The 23,671-nt window shown below is 41.9% G+C and overlaps 1 protein-coding gene across 12 annotated transcripts in view; it reads left to right on the top strand.

The window, feature by feature from the left end:
* nrxn2b (neurexin 2b) overlaps nucleotides 1–23,671 on the top strand; it is an 835,675-nt gene that overhangs the window by 701,946 nt on the left and 110,058 nt on the right. For all 12 annotated transcript variants that reach the window (XM_078164201.1, XM_078164202.1, XM_078164203.1 and 9 more), the window contains one exon: nucleotides 1,377–1,558. In XM_078164201.1, coding sequence (XP_078020327.1) covers nucleotides 1,377–1,558 — 182 coding nt within the window. The remainder of the gene's footprint in view (nucleotides 1–1,376; nucleotides 1,559–23,671) is intronic.

The following is a 23,671-nucleotide window of genomic DNA, read 5'->3' as shown; positions in this document are numbered from 1 at the left end:
TTAGCAAGTAAGAATGTCAAACACATGTAGCATCACAAAAACCTTTTTTCTTTCATGTCATATCATATAAATTGAAAATCTTTGCGTTTTTGTTCCCTGGGAACAGACAAAAAGCTATTTGAAGACTTCATTTTGGCCTCTGGGACATTGTTATGGAGCTTTTACACTGTTTCTACTATTTCATAGACCTAACTGGAGGAGCAGATGACCAGGGGCCAAAATTTGGAATGAAATGATACTTGAATTAACCTTATTCATATGGAAAAAAACCCAACAACTTTAAAAGTGCTCTGATTCTGGCAAGGCTATCAAAAGTGAGGTTAGTCAGACTTATTCACAAAGGAAAATGTTGAGCAAACACAACAGTCAAATGTAGCAAGCAGTGAAAGTGTGTCTGTGTATATGCAACAGTGTCTGCATTTCCATCTCTGAGCTTCATACAGCTACATATACATACATTAGTATGTACACAAATCAGCCTGTGTTTGTTTGTATTTATGTTCCAGCGAAGAGTGACAGCCCACAGGGTTGAGAGCATTTCACTGTGGTTTCATTACTCTGTGCTAATCACAGCCAATGCCCGTCATTCCTCATTCACCAACGGGCTTACTGGAGCCAAGCCAAGTCCTAACTCCTCTGTTACAGTTCAAACATGAAATCGTTCAGCGTATGAGGCGGGTAGAATTTTTTTTTTTTTTTTTTTAGGCTGGAACTCAAAAATACTGTTGAGGCAAAGTTCCTTTGACAGGGAGATCTGAGGAATTTCTTTTGTTGATGTTGAGGGCTGGTGGTTACACTGACAGCATAGCCAACACTAAGTTTGTCAGTTCGCCCTAGTTTGAATGCAACGCAACCGAGGGCAAGTGAAACTGCAGTGGCTCGGCAGATTAACATTTCAAAGGGGAGTGACAGCCAGCACTGGTGCTACTACTAGTGCTAAAGCTAAGCATGACTACATGATATACACTGCCAATAACACTGTTAGAATAGCATGTTCAGGCCACTGGTTTTCAAACTTTTCACTGAAATGGCATTGAATTCTTGTTGTTAGTCAGTATGTGACTCTCAGTTATTTTTATCATGCTCTATTCATTCAATTAAAAAAGAAGGTTTTATTTGACATTAAACTATAACCTACAGATTTTCATTAACTGCAGTTTCTCCAACTCAACAAAATGAATATGTTACAGAAGAAAATATACATAATGCCGACCCTGCAATTCTCTGCAGTCAAGTCTTCCCCCTGTTTTTTGGTGGTGCTGAACATATTCTGCATTGGTGTTTGAGAATACACCTAACATCTTTCTTACTTAGCCTACTTAGCCTGTAATTGAGTGATAACCCCCTTATTATATCCTCTCTATGTGTTTTTACAGCTGGGACAACTTACATCTTCGGGAGAGGCGGAGCCCTCATCACGTATACCTGGCCACCCAATGACCGGCCGAGCACACGGGCAGACCGGCTGGCAGTGGGCTTCAGCACGCAGCTGAAGGAGGCTGTTCTGGTCAGGGTAGAGAGCGCCAAGGGACTTGGAGATTACCTGGAGCTGCACATAGTAAGATACCGCCTTGGGGATACTGGGGGGGGGGGGGATGAAATGGATGGGGGAATGGTGGAGGTACACTAAGCTACATTCACACAGTTGAATCACTTGGGAAAACCCGGAAAGAAAGAAGGGGATTGGGAAGTACCTGAACAGGGAAGGTGAAAAGAAAATAAAAGTGGGGTGTATAAAGATGCCAAGGGACTGGGAGATTAGGCTAGTCACTGGAGAATGAGTAAGAGGAGGGAGAGAATGAATGCAGGAAGGAGAGGCAGAGATAGAAAGGATGTCAAAGATAGTGGAAAGATGGTCTGCACCAAGGGACGGAGCAAACCAGAAGCTACAAATAGTAAGAGGAAGGCTGTAGAAGAAAGACAGTTGAGGAGTTGGGGTCATTGATGCAGAATGAGTATAGTTAATGGATGGCACTTTGTTAGCAGTAGTGACTGGGCTGTAGACACGATGACTCTGTACATCTTTGTTGAAGTGGATATTAAAACATGTATGGAAATTTTGGCGTTTCAAGCTGGTAAAAGATAGAAGCTTGGTATGTACACTTTGATATATATATATCCTTAAAAGATTAAAGGATAAGTTTTGTCTCTTCCAGCCTGGGCTTTTCCCCCCATATTTTTGTGTCTTAATGTCTAATGGAAACAGCTATGTTTGAAATTGGACCAGTATAGAGTGAGCCAGCAGTGGCCAAACAGGTTGCAATATAACCACTTGGGGCATTTGTGCAACATCAGTTTACATTCACTCAGAGTGCTTGTTTTTGCACCAGCAGGCTCAGATTATCATTTCAACTGTCTGATAATTAATGGAAAGTATCCTTACAGAGATAAACCTCTTTGTTAAAGATTAGGATCCTTTTTGTTTGGCCAGAAACAACCCTGAAATCACCAAATTCACCAGACTTCATTTGAATAAACAGGAATTTTACCATGTATAAAGCCAGCATGTTTTCACATCCAACTGGGTGAATTAAGGGTTAATTTCAACCAAAGCAGAGTTGGTGACCATTGGAACAGTGGAGAGGCGAAAAAAGATGTTTTTTGTTTGTTTGTTTCTGTCAACTTTGAATGAAGTGTGTTTTAGGACAAAAAAAAAAAGTTTATTAAAGAATGGAATCTGGTTAAATTGACGATGGCAATTTCAGGGCTGTTTCTGGGTTACTCTTTGACAAAGTACTCTCTTTCAGTGCTGGACCATTTTCAAAAATTGCTGTTCCCATTAGTCACTTAGACACAAAACCATGGGGAAATAGAATCCAGGCTGAAAAATACCAAAGTTACCCTTTAATCATGACCACTCTTTTTAGGAGTTTTACTGAATTTGTGGAGCTTTGGAGCTACTTTCAGTTTATTTTGTAACTTGGGTTCCTGGTAGTTTTGTTCCTAATTTCTACTGGTTTGTGACCACTCTTACTTCTTTAAGCACTGTCATTGTGTTCCTAGATGACAGGAATTAGCTTATTAAGTTAATTGTGATGGGAATGATGGCCAAGGCTAGACGTAAGTTGGACTTGAGTTTATGTATGGAGAAATACTAAGACAATGCTAGCCATTTATACATGTGTTGGCTTACAATTGGCTTACAAACCCTACATGGCTTACAATTTCAGGTTCTATTCAAGTTTGGCTGATGTTGGCATGCAGGTTTTGATGTATAAAAAGCTGTGGTTAGATATTCCAACTAAGGAATTTCCTTCTGGCATTTAAACAGTATTTTTGCTGTGCAGTGCAAGGGTCACTGAGAGGAATCAGTGTGTGCACAGTCCAGAAAATGACTAATCGCCCAACAGCATTTCATCTTATCCCCTGTCAAACTAGTTATTGGCCCCATCACTGCTTTCATTGCTTTCATATGTTAGGCTTAAAGGTCATTTAAAACCACCTCTAATGATAACTTTAAATGGCAATTAAGGGACAGCAGGCGTTTAAAAATGCATTTACACGGACTCTAATTGTCTCGTTGACCCCTGTGCTTCTTCTTCCCAATATTACATTCAAAGCTCATTTTCATTTTAATAGGGGGTTTTCTGTTAATTACCAACCAAGACTATACCTGGTGACTCTGATCCACTTACCATGTTGCTGGAGTCACGCAATTAAACACTGTGCCTTGTCAGATTCACAACTCCAGTGTTTTACTGTACCAGCTGGTGGAAAAGATGTTACAATGTCCTGCACTTCTTTTACACTCTCTTAAAGCGTGCAGTGATAAGACACTATCACTGTTATCTACACTTATCTACACTCAGCCATCTGTGCAAGTGTGTGTGTGTATAAGTGTGTATGTGTATGTGTGATCACACCACTCCAACATCCTAGTGACCCCAATTTGTTTGGGCTGCCCGTGCCTGGAAGCGACAGGAACATAGTTGACCCCAGGTCACTTCTCATCCAGTGATCAGTAAACTGAGAGGAACAGAGGAAGGGATGATGGGAAAGAGGTGTAGGTGAAAGAGTGGGGGTGGGTGGGTGGTGGATAGTCCAAGTAGGTCAAGGCCAATTTGAATGCTCTTAACATCAGCAATGAATAATGATAATGATTGTAAGCATGAAAGATTGCAGTTTTAAACGCAATGGACACAACAAATGATGCTGGGGTTGGAGTGGTGATGTAGTAGAGCTCAACTGCAGCAACCTTAAAGGGTCAGTTCCTGTAATTTTTGTAGCATAATTTCCGCAGCTTTTTAATATTCAAAGGATTGTTTGGAGAAAGTCAGCTATGACTCAATCAAAAGCACACAGAAATATAAAAAGAATATCAACAAGTAACACTAGCAGTATTTAGTCCCCCCAAATTACAAAAGCACATTTCCTCATGTCCCTCAACTGTGGTCTCTCCATGTGGATTGCCCAGGTTTTTAGACTTTAGCAGCCATTTAGATACATTGGAAGCAAATGGAATTTCCTCGCAGTGCTCACAGCATTGAAAGAGGAAATTTTAAAAATTGAACAGTGGCATCTCTTTCCAGAAGCACTGGCCTAATTACTTAACATAGTCCACAGACATCACTGTGACTGGAACTACTTTCAAGATATAGTTCCCATTCAAACTGTTTTATTTCAACATTTTGGGGGGGCACATATGAAATGGGGGGTAAGGGGTCCATCCCCTAGAAGTTTGCAATGTCAAACACTTAATTTCCTGCATTCTGGGGATTTTTTTGTGCACCAATTTGTACCTTTTCTGCATCAATTTATGGTGGAAATGTCTTTAAATTAGTCAAAATAAAAGTCGCTTTTATGTTTATTGGGGTAGTGACAAAGTCACATGTTCTAAATATTGAGCGGGCTGTGTCCCCTGCATCCCCACCTCCCACCCACCCGAAAATCTACAGCTTTACTGTGGATTATCCCAACTAATGAGAGGTTGTTTCTGGGAAGAAGTATCACTGTTAAATTTTAAATGTTACTTCAGTGCTGTGACCACAAAATACCATTAGCCTCCATTGTTTTAAGGTGGGGCATTTATTTCAAAACTTAGGGAAATTATGCCAAAACTAGGGGTAGATGCCACCAGAGATGTGACTTGGGTGAACTTATTCTTTAACTTAGACAAAACTTTGAGTTTTGGTAAGTTTGTGCATTAGTTTTTTTGTTCTACCCTGTTTATCAGTGCCCGTCCCAGACGATCACTCATCAGTCATTATTTTGCCTGCTCTCCCCTCAACTGCATATTCTCCATCTAACTTCTGTGTCTTTCATTTGCTCCCTCATTCCCTCACGTCTGGCCTGTTCACTCTCTTTTTCTCTCCCTCTCACACACACACATCAGTGCCTCCGACACACCAGCCCAGCTCCTCTGCTCCCATTGCAATTACATTTCATTTGCTGCCGCTGCTCCCGAGTCACTCCCCTAAATGACTCTGTTCAGCCCGTGGTGGGTGTTTGGGTCCCGTTAATTATGCCCGTCTCTCTTTGAGGGGAGAAGTACAGGCAAATTAGACCTGAGAACCCAGGAGCCATGGCCCCATATCACCCCACCTGATCGGGGCCTCACAGACCCAATCAAACTACAAAATAGCTCCACGTGCAAGCAGTGATGGTGACCCTTAAGTCCAATACCTGGGGCTCTATTCGTTAGCTTTTGCTAGTAGTGGTTCAAAAATAGCATCTCAGTTTTCATTCCAGGTTAGCTTGTTTTTCTGGACTCTAATAGGATTTCAGAGGTTCTTATCCTGACTGACATATTTGGAAATGCCTCTGTACAATTCGAAGAAAATGTATTGTTTTGTGTAGATTTCATGTCTATCAGCATTTCAAGGACAGACATTCACCCATAAGGTAGTTGACTAGTATTAATGTTCGAGTTAATGGCCTGTCATTGAGTCAGGTGCCCACAGACTCCGATCACAACAGCTTCCTGTCATTGTAGGATATGACACATCATTGATGGATGCTGTCTCTGTCTGTCTAACTAAAAAATACTGGCTCTGTGGGGCACGGCTGATAATAACATGCCATCAGGACATGATAGAGCATGATTCCTTATCTCTCACGAACCACCCGTCTCTTTATATAGCCTTCCTCCCTTACCTGCCCTCTACCTCTTTCGTGCCACCCCCCTCTATTTCTGTCCATTTACCTGACACAGGGCAGGACATCACTCACTACATCTTCTTGACATGCTGTCATCAGGCCCAGGGGTAGGAGATGTAAAGTTGAGGTTGTTGGATGAGGTGCTTATACTGATTCTGCTGACTGTGGCTGCCTTTAAAAGAGACTTAGCATATCCTTACAAGACCTTGTTTCTTGCACTTCCCTAATTATTTACTGTGGGTGTGTCTGAAAGTGCTGCAAACTTCCTAGTTGACATTTTGAGAGTTCTAGATGAAAAAGCTTTGAAATTCATTATCTGGAAAATGCCATAGGAATGAATCATCGCTGAGCAGACTAAACATGACTGTGCATATTTCTGTTGGTGAGCAGTATTGCTCATATGTCTATAAAGATCCCCTGTCATCCAGGCCAGGGAATTTCAAGCAGGAGTAAAAAAAAAAAAAAAAAAAAAAAAAAACAGCTGGATTTGCTGTCTGGTCTTGAAGGACATTTGGTGTTTGTTCAGCAGACGTGATCAGTTCTACGGACTGGTGGGGAGTTCCTCTGTATTTAATCACCCAGAGAAATTAAATACCACAGAACTCCCCAAGAGTCAGTAGAACTAATTAAGGCTCTTGGATGAATGGTGAAAGATTTTCAAGAACACTCAGCAAGTCCAGTTGCCTTTTCACTGTGCACTGATGAACATGTTAGTAGCTAAAATTGTAACCCCCAATGTATTCATTGGTTTGAATTGACAACTCTATTTGTGGTAGGCAGTGGCTGTCATAGGGTTTTTGTGTCATACGTCTATCTGGTCAACATGGGCTGTTGCGGTTAGTCTAAACTTTTCATTCCAAACAAAATGCTATTGCCGCTGCATTCACTACATAGCAGATTTTCTTTCCTGAGAAAGACTTTCTCAACTATACATGATTAGAATAGCAAAGGTCAAATCCATTTGCTTAGCAATTTCCAGGTCTTTGAACCATAGCCCACGGCCTTCTTTAGCAAATGGAACTTGCTCAAATGTTATCAACCAAGTACAAAACCTTGGACAAGAAAGTCTGAGAGATCATACCTCCTATTAATATTCGAGGAAGGTCTCTGGTGTCAGATGTGAATTGTCTCCTTAATCTTTCTCTACCATGGACTCCTAAACCAAGACTTGACTTCTTCCCAGCTGATGCTTTAACTGGTTTTGGTCAGTTGTTCTGTGACGACCATGAAAGAGTTCCAATGTACTTTGGTCAAGCAACGACACCTGAACAAATTCTATTTACCAAATTACCAAAGGTTAGGTGGTGAAAGGACTTCTTTGAAGGGAGTATGTCAGATTTTTTTCCCCACAACATAGAAGATACCCTTTGGATTGACCACTCACAACATGAATTTGGTAGGAATATACACAACTTTTATTACTTCAGTGAGCATTTCTGTTTTCTTCCATTTAGTAGACAGGATGTCTCTTGGTCCCTACAATGTCTTTGACAGGATGTTAGATCAACAAAACTAAAAATGATCATTTGGGAGGGCAGGACATCATTTTTGCCAATCTTCATGACATTTCTACCATCAGGGCCTGGGGTGTGAGATTCAGGGAATGAAGGGTACGGACAGATATGGAAGTGGGCTGATAGCTAAATCTTCCATCTGTGGCTGCTGGAAAAGGCAGATGTCCTTGCAAGACCTTGGAAGCCAAAAGGAACAGACTATGACTTATATATAAAAAATGCCAAAAGCATTTTTTTCTGAACTTTCCTGCCACATGAACAGTTCAAACAAATTACTATTATTATCACAAATAGGAATTGCATTTATATCAATTGAAATTCCAAATGATGCATTCCTTTTCTTTAGGGTACAAGGTATCTGCTGATATTCTTCGGAAGTGATTTTTTTAGGTAAGCTGGTTGGCTAAACCAAAATCTCTGTCCAGGTGTAAGAATTAAAACTTGCCGATCAGGTGTAGAGCGCAACTGTAAATGCCTGCCTATAATTGTATGTTAGCTGCATTTTTAAGAACCAGGGATTGACCGATTATCGGCCTGGTGAATTATCTGCCAGGATATTCAGAATTTTTATGCTCATCAGAATCTGTATTTTTATTAATCCAATAGTGGATAAAATAAATAAATAAAAAAATGCATTACTCTAGTTCTGATGCAGCCACCTGTCTTTGTAGTCACCACTCTATAGCCTCTCTCAAGTCCTGCTGACAACACTGTGATTGGTTACAAATCTCGAGTAATATCCTATCAACTGCCTCAATGAATGAGTGGAGCTGTGTGTTGAACGTAAGGTAGCAGAAATTACTGAAGTTGTAATAAACATCACAATTCCTTTCGCTAAAGTTGCAAAAAAACTGCTGTTTCTGCTGGTAACGCTCTGCTATTAGTAATAGTAGTTACTGGATGTAACTTCAGTTCTATGAGTACAAGAACTGCAAGGATAAGAGGAGAGAGTGAGATGGTGCCTGAATAGGGCAAGAGATGTGATCCATGACCAGATTGTTATAGTTTATCAAATGCAGGGCTGTGACTGTACAAACATTTTATATACCAAACATAGGCACATATATGCATTTCCTAGGATAACAAAGGCATGCCCTGCCTTACTCTCCCTCTGACGGGCTAGTGCTTGTTGCCCTAGTTGCTTGGTGTGTTAGGTTTAAGCAAGGGGAATCAGATCGATTAACGTTAGGGTAGAATGACAAGATAAGCCAATCAGAGGCAGAGCAAGGCTAACCATGCCTTCGCTATCATAGGAAATACAAATTCGCAATGTGGCTATATAACGCATTCTGCATTCAAGCTGTGTTGGACTTTTCATACGAATCAGTCACCATTGTGTTTACTCGCTGTTAGTAGAGAATCCCATCTGCAGAGTAGTTCATACTGATACAGCAGTGATAAACTAGAGAATTGTGCGGTAACACTGGGCTTCATGATCAAAGAAAGTTTTTGTATCACTTCTGTCCATACTTTGTCTCCCCCTAAAAGTGTATCATGGGAGTGTTATACACAACACCAGGGAAGGCAGACTGCTTACATGCATAAAAGGTGTCAGCGTGGGGAGAGCAATGGCTCTATTTTTACAGATAATGTTGAAAAGTCTTTAGCAGTATGTATTAAACATATGCCCTAAAGGCATTTAAATGAAAATTTGTGTTGGAATTTGTGTTTCTCAAAATGTTAACAAGACTTTTAGTTACTGCATATGTATATGGGTTCCAAATGTCGTTCAGGGGTCTCCTTTATTACTAATAATTGGAATCTATATCAGCCCTGACAAAAACGGTCAATCCCTGCAGGTTAACTTTTAGACGGCACAGCAGTCCGTTCAAGTGTTTTGTAAGGATACACATTCCTCCTGCCTTAGCCTCACTAGACTGTGTGAAAGCTGCAGTAATATGGCAGTCTGGTGTGTTTCAGCGCAGTCATAACTCACTGCAAACAAAAGTACAAAGTTCTTTTGTTTTGTGCTGACTTGATAGTATGAGTTTTTGTCCATTTTTTCCAGTGCACAAGCATTGGCAATTTGAATACTGGGCATGCAAGGAGTGTTTCCTTTCATTTCAGTCTGGCATTTTGTCTTCTTCCAGCTTCATGCTCTGCTGTTCCTGCTACCTGGCTCAGGTGACAGCACTGCAGGCAGTCCCCCCACCCAGTGTGGTAAACAAAGACACTGGCGTAAACTAAGACCATCTCAGATTTTGCCTCCCTCATCCAAAAGAGTTGAGGGAAACTGCTTGTCTAGAGGGGCCTAACAAAATTTAAACCATCTTCAGCTTTATGACTCATCAGGTATTAATAGAAACTAGCATGCAGGTTCTTAAGTTCTTAGGTTCTTAAGACTGTTCAGATGTATGTGAGTCTTTTCTGTTGTTTTTACTCAAAGTAATAAAGGCAGAAAAAACAGTAGCAAATCAGAGTTATTTGTTATGCACGCGGAGATGAGTCATTAATGAAGAAAGGAGCAAATATCAGAGTCGTTCTCTTCATGAGCTCCTCATAAACTTTTTAAATGGCCTGACAGATGGCTGAATAAAGTTGTAGCAGTTTAGACGCACCTTTCAAACGAGAGGACTTGCACTATCTTTTTTAGTGCATTTCTTTCGAGGTGTCTGTTTGTATTTATTGCCGTTCTCACAGGCACCGCTCACATTTGACAGTCATTACATTTACAGCTGGCAAGTTGTCGCGTTAACTGCTCTGTGGGAAGTGTCTCATCTGCAGTTATGGGCCGGTGCACAGTGCGCAGCAGGCCTCCCAGAGTACCTCCATCACTGGCTGTCCGGTCCCGGCTCATAGCATTAAATAAGGGCTGCCTCTGATTACCAGTTAGGGAGCCATCCCTCACCACAACTGTCTAGTTTGAGCAGGGGCAGAGAAAGAGAGGGAGGCAGGGAGGGGGGAGTAGCAAAAGGGACATGGCTGTATTTTCTCCTCTTGACCCCACCCTTACCCTTCTCCCAGCATGTGACAAATGCTGATTATGAGAGTAATAGAGAGAGACACGTTTCTGCACGCAGGCGTTTTGTGGTCAGCATCCCCACAGTCACAATGTGAAGTGCAGCATCTGACTTCATTAGCTTCACCATGATCTCTTTTCCTCTCGCTGCCGGCTAATGAGAGGAACAATCCTCTTTTTTCCAGGATATACCACTACGCTGCCTTTTTTTCATTTTTTAATTTTCTGACGGCCACAGGTTATCTGTCAAGGGTTTAAGCCAGCGACTGTTTAATTACGGGTTGAAAAATGTGATCTGACGTGCGACGGCAGCCCGGGATAAGATGAGTGGTGAGAAGAGCAGGGTGGATGGAGAGATTTGAGGGTGCAGTGGGGAGTCGAGAGATGCTGGCGTCAGATAAAGGCAGATGGTGATGCAGATAAAACTGTCAGGGAGAGGCAGAGGCTTTTATCCTCTACTCCCCGCCCCCGGTAACACAGGCACACACACAGTACGCCTTTACTCCTAACTAGCTGTCAGTAGCACACAGAGTCACGCGCTGCTCTCAGGTTCCAGCTAGCTGCCAGAGTTGCAAGGACAGACCATTTTGCAAGGACACCTTCACATTCACTTACAAGACATGTATGATTAACCTCAGTACACTTTAATGCGTGCAGACAATTTACAAGGGCAGCCCCACACATGGTGATTGTGTTATTTCCTTATTTATAACTCTTCCCCCCTCCCCTCCACCTTTCCTTTCTTAAATGGGTGTCACTTCTCCCACCTCCTCTCCTTCATCTTGTCAGAGAGGTAAAAGCCAAACATGCAGGGAGGGACGAAGGGATGAAGCGTGGCGAACAATTGAGGGAGAAAGGGAGGCATTGCTTTGATGAATGCAGCTGCCTCGCAAAGGGGAGCGTGGGCCGCCGTCAGTAATGAGATCGGGTCCTGGTGGGTTTGGCAGGGTCTCTCTCCTCAGTTGGCGGGAGCCTGACAGCATATCGATTAATCCTTCCCTTTCGCATCACTAATTAATTGTCCCTGCGGGTGGAGGGGTGGCAGTGTGTGAGCTGAAGAGAGGGCACAGACTCTACCTCTGAATTTTCATCATGGGTGGCTAACTTTGGATGGGCAAGGGGATTAGGGGCGAAGCTTTTCTATAAATCCCACTTCCTTCATGAGGATTCATATCTAACCATTCATAACCAAAATCCATCTACTTGACTGGTGATGCTTGTAGAGGGCAGCACACAGCATGGGTTTAATTGCTGCCTAAGAGGCCGAAGGCAGAGCACATCTGTCTCAAGACTCTTGATGACCATTTTAAAGCAGAGCCTCTGCTGGTACCTCATTTGTCTTGATTTTTAGATGCAAGGCATTCTGCAAATCCAAGAAGTAAGTCACTACTGCACAGTGAGCTTCACTTCATTGTGTGGCTTTCTTATTTTGTCTGATCTAAATGTAAATGGTCTAAAGGATCATTTATTTTGCCAACTGTGCAGCAGCTGAGGGAATGAAGGGGTACATCCACAAGGGGTTACATACTGTTGAAGTCCAGCTTGATTGCACCGGATTAATGCATTTCAAGCCCTTACAAGAGATATGAAGCATTTTGCACTTCAAGCCACACCTACCAGCGATGTCATAACAGCTGTTTCGCCTTTGACAGCGGATGAAAAGCACATGCCTTGATATTACTTGATTGAGGGTTGATGTGATTTAAAGCCTATATAATACAGTGTCAATTTACCCTTGATGATCCAATCAGGAATTAACAGATAAAATTACATTGCATTTTTAAGGTCTTCTGTTAAATGCATAGACAGTATAAAATAATGGACATAGTCACAGTGATGTCTACAATCCTCTGGTCTAAATGGGATCACTTCTGGCTCCACACATCCAAGGTGGCTATGGCAAAAATGCCAAACTCCAGGCTACAAAACAGGAGTCTACAGGATGGTTTGTAGACTCCTGTTTTGTAGCCTGGAGTTTGGCATTTTTGCCATAGCCACCTTGGATGTGTGGAGCCAGAAGTGATCCCATTTAGACCAGAGGATGGAGATAACCCTAACTTTAGCTGTTAGCTTGCATACATTTACAGCTATAGCCATTGGGTTAACTGTCATTTTGCTAATGTTAATTTCCAGATAGCAGGAACAGGCTTAAAGCCACTAAAACAAACTGTATTTTCTAGAAAGATGGAGCATCAGACTCCATTGAGGGTCTTTTAGCAAAACCAAATGCTGATCAAGACTTTCTTTAGCGACCAACATGTGACAATTAACTTTAATGAGCTAAAAACATACTGAAATAGCACTTGTCAACGGATGGCACCTACTTGTCACTCAAACCAGCCACTAAGTTATGCATACATTTAAGTCTTAATGACATTTAGATTGGTGAGTCATATAAAAATTCACCCTCATACAGTTTTCATGAATAGGGAAATTAGGTATAGAGACCAAAACAGTTTTTATACCAGGCATCAAACATGTTTATTTCTGCTGTAAAGTTGGGCATTTTAACATGGGAGTCTATGGGGACTGACTTTCTCCTGGAGCCAGCCTCAAGTGGCCATTTAAGGAACTGCAGTTTTTGGAACTTCCACATTGGCTTCATTTTTCAGCCCCAAGGTTGCTGCTTGGCTTAATGTTAACAGTTGAGCTTCACTGCACTGTACTGCACTCTATAAGGACACCAGTTTGGTTTGCTACTATGTAGTGTAAAGTGGTGCTTCCCATTTGTGGACTCAATTGGAAAATGGGTTTTGTCCACTGCAACTAACACATCGGAGGTAATTTGGGGTAAAGGATACTTTGACATGTGGACAGGAGCTAGGGATGGAACCACCAACCTCCCGGAGGTGTTATTATAACGCTTGAATAAGGGACAGTCAGGACCAGGCTTGTAGTTATTGGCTGACACTTGAATATTCCCCATATTTATACATATTAAAAATGTTTTCACTGATTGGTCCACTTCCCAAAATTGTGCTCCATGAAAACAGGTTTCAGTGCTTTAGTTTTGCAAATTTGTTGTCTTTGTTTTTGGCACTTAAAATACATAATTATCACTAAAACTAACTCCTGATAAGTCCTTTAAAAAGATGATCAGATTGTTAACAAGGTGGCCTCTGTACTCCCTATCGGTCACTGTACTTGTAGCTCACACTGTCTATGAACCATGTGAGAGCAGAGTAGTAGATGGGCTTTCCGGATCAATAAGCTATTAAGGTCCAAGAGAGCAGACCTGTCTGTATGGTTTCAGTTCTGCCTTTAATAATCACCTGGGAAGGCAAAACTACCCTGTTCCTATTCTTTCTCATCATCATCTGCCATCTCCTTTCTTCCTCTCATCCACCTCTGCACTCTGTCAACATACTTGTAGTTTAAACACAGTGGTTCATCAGCTTAGTCCAGATGAGTACTGTACAACTGCATAGCATGACTAATGCCTAGCAGTCTAATATGATGCATGCCGATTCATAATTTTCCACACAAATTATGTAGTCAGCATTGTGACGCATTGTAGTGACAGTGTCATCTTAGCCACTTGTGTCGTTTTATTTAAGATTTAACCTGCATTGTATTTGAGCATTTCACATTTGTTCTGTGGGGTTTTAATCTTGGGGATTTGGATTTACATGTAGGGGTTCACAATATGACTGCATGAATCAGTAAAGAAAAAAAGAAGGAGTTGGTCCTCAACAGTACTAATACAAAAACTGTGGAGAGAGTAGTAGCATGGAATTGGGAGGACAAAGGGCAGAAAGAAATTAAGAGCATGTAAGATGGAGAGGGAAAAAAGAAGAGTACATTTATCCAGTCTACTTTGTCTTTCGTGAGGTGCCCCGAGGAGAGGACTACTGCGAGGTCCTTTCCAAATGTCACCACTGCACATCCAGCCTACAGCTCCCTTTGGATGCACTTTAGCCAGGCCTCCCCCCGCTCTCTACAATAAGTATCAGGCCAACGCAGACGGGACAACTCATTTATTGAACGCAACTCTAAATTCATCCGGCATTACTCATTAGACATTATGCCTTCATTTGCATTCTGATTCATCTACACCTACTGTTGCTGCCGCCACCGCCGCTATTAACGATTCTCTGTGACTAATACACTCATTTTCTGTTTGAGCGCGCAGGTGTCTGCACTATTCTGAATTGTCTCATTAAAACTATTCTCTTCCATGATTAACTCATAATGCTGACACATGCATGAATTTTCCGAGCGGATACGTCATCCTTAAACAAACACCAATTTCCTACAGTGCTTGTATGCAAACTAACCAATTTTCACATTTAACACCTTCCCTCGGCGGCTCCTGACTGTGTGTTATAATTGTCTACTGAGTATCACTGAAAGCTGCCTGTTAGCATTTTATCTAATACTTTTTGGACTTTGGCTGACCCTTATGTCTTCCTCGCTCTTTGATTCATCACCACATCCATAATTTATCCTTGCCCTTTCCATGCAAGTTTGTCTATTGACTTTCTGTACTGTTTTAATAAAGCTTATGTCTTCTATCGATTGTAAAACCACTATGAGTCCAAGCCCACTTTAATATATCAATCGACCACCAAATGAGCATCCTACATCACTTTGGGCCCACTTTTCTGTAGAAAAAATAATCTATATCTTGTTGCCCAAACATTATGAGTGTTGCTATGAGGACAATCAGCAGAACTCTCAACTCCAAAAATCTGCTTTGGACTTTTTCCACCCCTATCTTAAAATGGCGGTCAGCTTAAAGCCCAAACACTTTTTCCGAATCTTTTCTTGCTCTTATCTCGGTGTACTTGTTGACTACCTTGGGGAGGATGTTTCTACCTCGAACATAGTCGAGCACAAAGGAGAGACTGAGAGCAGAGGAGCAGAGAACGATAAGTAGAAAAAGAAACTTAGACACTGAGGGAGAAAAGAAAAGAAAAGCAACAGAGCCGGAGAGAGAAAGATGGTCTATGAGAGAATGTCTCAGAGTCCCGGAAAGGCAAAAAAAGATGTTTACATCTGCTCATCCATGCAGAGCGCACATGACTATGTTTCCAAGCCCTCGGTGATGTACTCAAGGCAGCAATGATGAATGCATCCTTTCTCAGTCAACACTCTTAACTTTGCGAGTCCATCAGCCATTCTGCTGTCGGCAGACCAGGAAAAAACCACTTCATTATTCAGTGCTTTTGTTGTTCTGAAAATGAACGCCATTAAGAATGAATGTGTAGAGCCGTCAGCATAAATGCAGTCGGAACTGAGAGTGAAGATCTTAAAAAGCGACTAGCAAAGATAAGAACACTTTTTTTCCAACTGTAAACTTTTGAGGAATAAAAGAGCTCTTAATAAATGTCACAGCACTGAGTTAAATTCCACACAAAGTCCCTTTGAGGAAGAAAAAGAGGCAGTCAGATGGGCCAGGAACATTGCAGTGACTGTGCCATGATGCTTTCCTTTTACTAAGTTCAGACTTGGTTGCATGTCAAGGTTGGTGATGTTGTGCAGTGTACAACAAGTGCTGCTACACTGGCATACTGGTTGTCAATGTGCAGAGTCCATAGGCCGAGTATATTTCATCCACTCACCATAACTTGAGCACTTGGTCTGCTCCAAATAAATTTCTGTTCCTTGGAGAGGAAAAGAAGCTGAGAAGGGATGATGAGCAGCATGACAGGGGAGATACAGAAAGACCGAAAACAACAGAACAAATGACACAATTCAAATTGCTATTGAGGTAATATATTATATCATATATATCATTTTTACCAGTTAATATAACACTGTACTGATCACATTAGTTGCTGCGATCTGGAAACACAGCAACATCACTGCAATAAGCAAACACTAAGCAGCCAAATTACTGTATCTGAATCACTTAATTTGAAGGTAACACTGATTGAAGCAACCAAAATGTCAGCAATGATACTGCATTCTTCTCAGTTGGGAGTTATTGTAATTAGTCATTTTCGAGTTGTAAGTAGTGTTCAAGGCGACTCCCAATCTGTAATTACAGCTGATAAACTCTTTTCAGAAAGCTCCGATATATCTGACCCACTGCTGAATTACATGGAAGTGCCTAAAAGAAGGCAAACCAATGTGAATACCTCACATCTTCCAAAGGCATCCAGTGTAATTTAACTCAAATTTAATTGATATGTTGTTACAGTGTCAGTGTTTTTAACCCTCACCTAACTAACTCTGCAGTCACACAACTGGTTTTGAAGTATCCAGAGATGTGAAAACTTTAAATCATGAGCATTTGAGTCTTTCCAGTCTCTACCAGCCATCCCACATGACATGAAAGCAGCTTTATCCCTTATTGCAAAGGACCACAATGCGTCACTGTGTTGAGTCAGGAATTCGGTCTATAAACCATAATGGCTAGAACGGATAGTTGGGGTAATAACCATGTTGTTTTGTTTTCTCTTCTTAATATGTTTGGCTAACCTGGGATTCTGTTCATTACACTTTCCTGATTAGTGATTCTGTTGTCTTTCCAAATCTCAACAATTAGCCCTTCCTAAGTCCTGCCTGATTTTGCTTTATTCTCCAATAACAGTTGCAAAAGCTTGGAATGTGGCAAAACCTCGTTCAAATTTCCCATTTCCTATTATACTTAGATATGTTATATGCTAGCTACATTGAAAAGAAAACAAAATGTTGAAAATGGCTAAAAGATGTGGTCGGTTGACTGTCAGAATCTTCATAGACTCATGAGATTGTAAACTGTCACATCTTGAATTAGCTAATGTTAGCAAAATGCTAGCAAACTTAGATAAACTAGATAATGTATAGCTACGTCAAGAGGAGTTAGCCTAATGCCAGATCAATACCATCAGCCAAGTTAGCTTCCTCCTCATTTTTGTGATAACATTTAAAAGATTTGGAAAAGACAGATGAGTTGGCTGATGACATGTTTTAAAGATAATGAATTATCATTATCTAGAAAGTATCAACGGTAACGTTCCTTTGTTTGTATTATCTTTGTAAGGTTTCATGCTGCCTTTTAGTAGCTAAAGCAACTTTCAGCAGTAAAGGGAGACTAATGTTAGGTCAGTACTGTGGTCAGTATTCATTGACAAATGCATTGCTGTCATCTTCTTGAAACTATATTGCCTGATGCCTAGCAACAAAAGCACGAACCGGCATCTCCATGTTTCTTTTTGTCAAGCTCATCTGACTTAGCAACAGTATCTGAAGGGGATGGGATTTAGGATTGCTCAATTAACTTGTAATTTTTGCTTAGAGAAATAATGTCAGACGTGGACAAAAAAGTCATTGTTGAATGATTTTTCCTGTAAGAAAAATTAAAATTTGTAGCCTCTTCTCTCTTTCAGTTGTTTCTTTTTTATGGAGGAGTAGTTTCACCAGTAATGTATCCGCACTGATATGACTGACTGAGGTCTTAGCTCACTGAGCAGCCAGAGAAGTCGACTGTCCTGTCTTCCCCTCTCCTCCCCCAGGAGATGAAATCCTGTTGTCAGACCGGTGATAACCGATGCATTTTGGGCCTCCGAGGTCTGTGCAAACCTTTCGCAGAGACCAACCTATGGATGTCTCACTGCTGAATCTTTCATGCGCTATCACCCTGCCGATAAGGTGCAAATAGGATTCGCTCGCTGCAGGTGCTATGTTGCTTTGGTAAATCTACAGTAAAGACCACTTCTGCTTGGATTTGAAGCGAAGGATGATGGAGTTGGAGACAGGTGTGGAAGGAGAGAGTGGAAACAGAAAAGTGAGAGAGAGGACAGAGTGGATTATGTTGTAAATATACTATAACAGATATGAGGTGTGTACATAATGATTCCCCCACAATGATCCCTAGTCTTTGGCTTGTAACTAATCCAAGCCATGTATATGCTGTCAGAATCGTCCAATGTTTAAGTATCACAGTGTTAAAATTGCAGTTATTGTGACAACATAAATGCACACAATTTCTGCAGCAGCTTAATGCTTTCAACTCTCATCCAACCCCCCCTTTTTAACAACAATCTTTCTGCCTGTCAGTATATATTCATCGACCGTATCCTCTTTTGTGTCTCTTTTGTGTCAGAATTGGCTCTGAATTTGATCAAAGATGGAAGAGGAAGGGTGGGGATAAACTGGGGGGGGGGGAGAAAAATAGTATATCTCTCACTCACTTTGATTCATTTCAGCTGCTGTTCAGCGTCTTGCTCTTTCTCCTGGGAAGGGGTCAGTTGGAGGGAAATACACAAGCAGCCAAAACTGCAAATGGCTTCGGCAAACAAAACAAAAAAGGGCTTTTGTCTCCTTAAGCTCGCATTCACAAGAGCTGCTCGAATCAAGACCTGAGGAGGGAGAAGAACATTTCATTTGTGACACGTTTATGAGATGTAGAGGGGGGAGAAAAAAAGTCCCAAACAAAAAACTGTGTCAGACTGAGAATATTTAGAGAAGTCGAGAATCAAGACAATTCTCTGAGTCTTTGATTCTCACTGAGCAGCACTGTCTCACATGCCCCCCTCCTTGTATTTTGGGGGGAAGTAAAGCCACAAGGGAGGAACCTCTAATAAGTGATTGAAGGATTGGTGCCATCGTGTTATTCCTGCGCAATTTAGGAGGAGAAGGAAGTTCATCATTCATTCATTGGCTGCTGCTGCTGCTGGGAATTGGGTGTACCCCCATTTCTTAGGTTCATCCGGTTGGGTTCAAGACAGTCAGATGCAAGAATCAGCAATAGCCTTCAGTCATTTAGTTTGTAACCAAGCATGCCTTGTTTTGTAAGTTTCGCTCTCTCTATCCTTCATCGAGGAACTCTTGGATGCATAAAAAAGCTGCTGGATGAAAGAAACTTTTTGATTTTCCACCGAAAGAAATAGAAAAGCAAAGGTAATCCCCTTCAAGTAAACTACGAGCTTATCCGTCATCAGGCAACCACGAGCCACTGAACTCAGACATCATTAAATGAGTCTGAAGCTCCTTTTTAAAATTGTAATAAAACAGAATTGATAGGTATGGTTATCCTTGTTTGTTCCTGCATTTCCTAACTCTCTGTCTCTCTAATTCTTTTATTATATCTGTGTTTTTCTCTACCACTCCCTCTTTGCCGAGTCAGCGCTTGTACTTACACAGAGCCAGGCCTCAGAATGATATGCTGAATAAGTACCCTTATATCCGTAGCTGATGTAGCAAAAGGCTGAGGGAGAGTTGGTGCAAGTAAGGGAGGGAGAAGTCGCTGGTTTGACTATAATGAGCGTAGGAAACTGTGTTTTCATATAGTGCCCCCCAAAAAAGTAAATGTGCTGACATTATTTCAGCAAAAGCTATGATGTGAGACATTTAGGGACGTGGGCAGATTAGCAAATGTATCTACCGCAGCAGAGAATCTGACATTTTTCGGTGGATCTGTAAAGTTAAGCAGGATACTTGGCGGGGGCGCAGGCTCATTAGGGTCGCGCAAGAAGTCACTCGCAAGACAAAGAGTCCGCCAACTCTACTATTATCCTGTGCAGTTTGGACACACGAATCCGTCCTACTCAACTAAGACTGGGGCAGTAGCCTTCAAGCTGTTCTTCTCCTCTGCAAAGAGCTGGGCCAAGGCGAGGGGGAAAAAAAGGATTGCTAGTTGGATGTCTTCCCAGAGCAATTAGCTGAACCCACATGCCTGTTTGATTAATACACAGATGAAAATTAGCTTCTCACAGCCACTCTGCTGAGCCTGAGCCTCTTCCATGGTGACCAGGTTGAACGTCAGTTTGCTTTTGTGACTGTTGACTCATCTTTAGGGTATATGTGGAGCGTAACATTCAAAAAAGTTGGATTTGCGCGATCCGCATTACTGCTGCTGACGCATGATGAATGGACGAAGAGGCAGACCACAGTCATCCGTGTTGACAAATGAAGCTTTTCCCCCGTCTTGCTTACTCCACCTGCTCGCCGGTTTACATTGCCATGCAATCTTTGCTCAGTCAACCGGCGCGCAATCCATACATATGTGACAGATAGGGCATAGCTATCAAAGCTGGCAGCCCCAATAATTAGAAAAAGGCAATAGTCGGGGCCAAGGAGACCATTTCCCTGATGGATTAACAGCAATCACTTACAGCGGCGCCCCAGAGCTGTTTACACTGGCAGTCATAAGGCAGATGTATTGAGCATCAGTAATGCTTTCTCTGGGTCCACTCGATCAAAAGCAATCGGCTAGCTAATCAACAGATGTAATGGCGTACAGTGGTCTGTTTCCAAAAGCAGCAGATGTATTATCATCAGAGAAAATAAGATGCGTAAACAACACACACTTCCGGGCCATCCGGTCTCTCTCTCATCCACACATACACACTACAACACACCTGGGAGGGATGATCTGAGCGCTGACTGTGATGTCAGTTACACAGAGAAGAGGAGGACGCCTAGGAGTTATTCCGAGGCCCCCACCTGCTGTTTTAACAAGGCCCAGATCAGTGATCCTTCTCTGTGTCAGATGGCCAGGGGTGGTGCCTCTCAGCTCTGATGCCCCCTGCTAGGTTTGCAGCTGTGTGTGAGGGATCCCGCTGCACTCTGTCTGGCCTGGCAGGCCTCCATCATGCCTGTCTAAAATGGGAAACGCTCAGTGCTGACATCATCTACACCAGAGTTGCCTCACTGTTGAAGGGGGGCATCCCAGTGGTTAGAAGGTTTAGAGGGGAAGCAGGAGGGAAAGGGAGTAACATATGCACACAAACATGCATACAGCACAGACACATGCTTCATAAATCTCTCCTAGCTGGAGGCTGTCATGGCGGGGTGTCGAGATGCTACGCTTGCCATGACAATTAGCTGCACATCTGGCCTGATGATTGAGAGAGTCAGGTCAGACAGCTGTTACAACACTACCAGTGTTTAATGCGTGAATCTGGAGGGTCCCGGAACAACAGAGCGGAGGCAGTCTGGCGGTTGGGGGGGTGTCAGAGGGAGCTGCAAGTTAGCCACCGAATCTAATGTTGAATGAAACGTGTGGCAAATAGCCTGTAAGGCCTGATGTGGATTATTCCTTTAAGGCCTGGTGCCAAGAGAGAAACACTGCAGCCTTTCTCAGACAGTATGTGATACTGAGCTGTAAAGTGACTAACGGAGGGTGTCAACTCAATTTATGGGCACACAGAGCAAGTATAGAGCAATCCACACTTTCAGTGAGAGTTTATGGCTATTCTGGATTTCTTCACTATTTACTGAACAGTGAATTTGATTTACTGCAAGCTAACAATATGTGACTCAGTATCAGATCACAAGACAACTTGAGTAGACGGCTAACTAGCTGTAAGTAGTCACTCCAGTCACTATCTGATCTGTCCGAACCTTGCTGTCTTTGAATCCTTGGTACTACAACAGGATTACATAAACACTGTGAGTCCTGATAAGGTGTAATGAATATGCAACAGTGCATTTCATGGGTGAACCCATTTAAATTCAGTTTATTTACCCTCTGAGGCTCAAATCATATCAAATATCACAAAAATGAATTTACACAGGGTTTTTGCACAGAGTAAGTGATAGCAAACTAATGTAGGCTGTTAGAAAAGTTAATTAATTATTGACCATATTTTTATACTTACTGTACCACCATCTCACTGCTTGTAGGGATACCAAACAGAATGAGTGTGCATCCACACAAAAAAAGCAAGAAATAGCTTGTGGCTACAGATCATTATTCACTGCAGGCTGATTCCAAAATATAAATGTCTTGAAGTAAGAAATATCAGTCTGGATAGCATGGGTGCATCCATGCAAGCTAAATGGTAAAATGCGCCTATGTGAATTGCAGCGACGGCTGTCACTTAATGTCCATGCTCAGCTGGGTGAAACAGATAGCAGGAAAGGTTATTCCAGTAATTGGCTTGATGATTAGTAAAGCGTAAGTGTAATCAGGGATTTAGTGGAAGATTGCTTTCAGGGTGTAGATTCATATGCCTGCTGAATAATATGGGATGTAAAGGTGAACTTATCTTCACATCATGACATCATGACCTCTGTCGGTGTGACCCTGGGCTATTGACATTAGTGCATATTAAAAAGAATATAATGTAGTGTTGGGTGGGGTGTGGATGATCATGAGAAAGGTAACTGAGTAGTTAGTTCATATAGGCATGTCTCAATGTCAGTGTCAGGGCGAAATCTACCACATGCTCTCCTTTCATCTACTTAAAGATAATTATACTGACTACATGAGAAGATCGAGGTGAAGGCTCTTTTAATACATGAACCAAAATATTATATCAATGAAACAAAACAAATATATTATTATCACACAAAGATAAACTTAAATTTAACACTAAAATTTCCTAAATATACTCATGATTATACTAAATATCATGAACATAGCAGTAACAACCGTTTACCTTCTCTGTTATATGGGTGCCATATAATATCTTCTGCTTAGAGGGTAAGGAGCTCTTGAAGTCATTGTTTTCCTAACTTGTGGATATTTCCGGTTGCTGTTATCTTTCTTTGAGTTAGCTGCTAACTGCTATCATATTTTTAAATCTCCCATTGGGGGGGGGGGGGGGGGGGGGGGGTCACACAAATAACACGTCGTAAAAACATCACACCCGTTCTGCCCATGGTCCCGTCCAGCCAGCTGTCCTGTTTATACAGACACCATCTAAGCGCTGCTATTACCTCCCATGGCAGCTTAAGCTCTGTCACCCCAAATTCACAAACGTGTCTTATATACAGAAAGGCAAAGTGGCATAACAGCACGACATTTCCGCACGATATCCCCTATCTCTCAGCAGTGGCTGCTCCAAGGGGGTCCACGGCCCCCTTAAAAAAAAAAGCAATTGCTGGCCTGCCATTGGCTCCCCCGACAAAATATTTGGAGGCTGATATTACTATCTTGAAGAGGCTGTGGCACACTCATTTTTTTAAGCCAGCATGAAGGTAGTTGTATCTTCTGAAGCTAGACAACCTAAGGCATCAATTGGTACCAACCATGTCAGCATAGCTTTTTGGGAAGGGGGTTAAATAATACTCCAAATTTAGGCCAAAAAAAATGGCAGTGACCATTTTCAAAGGGGTCCCTTAAATTCTCACCTCAAGATATCTGAATGAAAATTGGTTCAGTGGGTACACAAGAATCTACTCTAAACTTAAGAGGGCTTGTTCCCAGTAAGTGTTTTGTTCCTTA

The sequence above is a fragment of the Epinephelus lanceolatus genome, chromosome 22 (genome assembly GCF_041903045.1).
Source record: "Epinephelus lanceolatus isolate andai-2023 chromosome 22, ASM4190304v1, whole genome shotgun sequence".
NCBI lineage: Eukaryota > Metazoa > Chordata > Actinopteri > Perciformes > Serranidae > Epinephelus > Epinephelus lanceolatus.
Note: the sequence above shows the minus strand (reverse complement) of the source record. Positions and strands in the feature narration are given on the sequence as shown.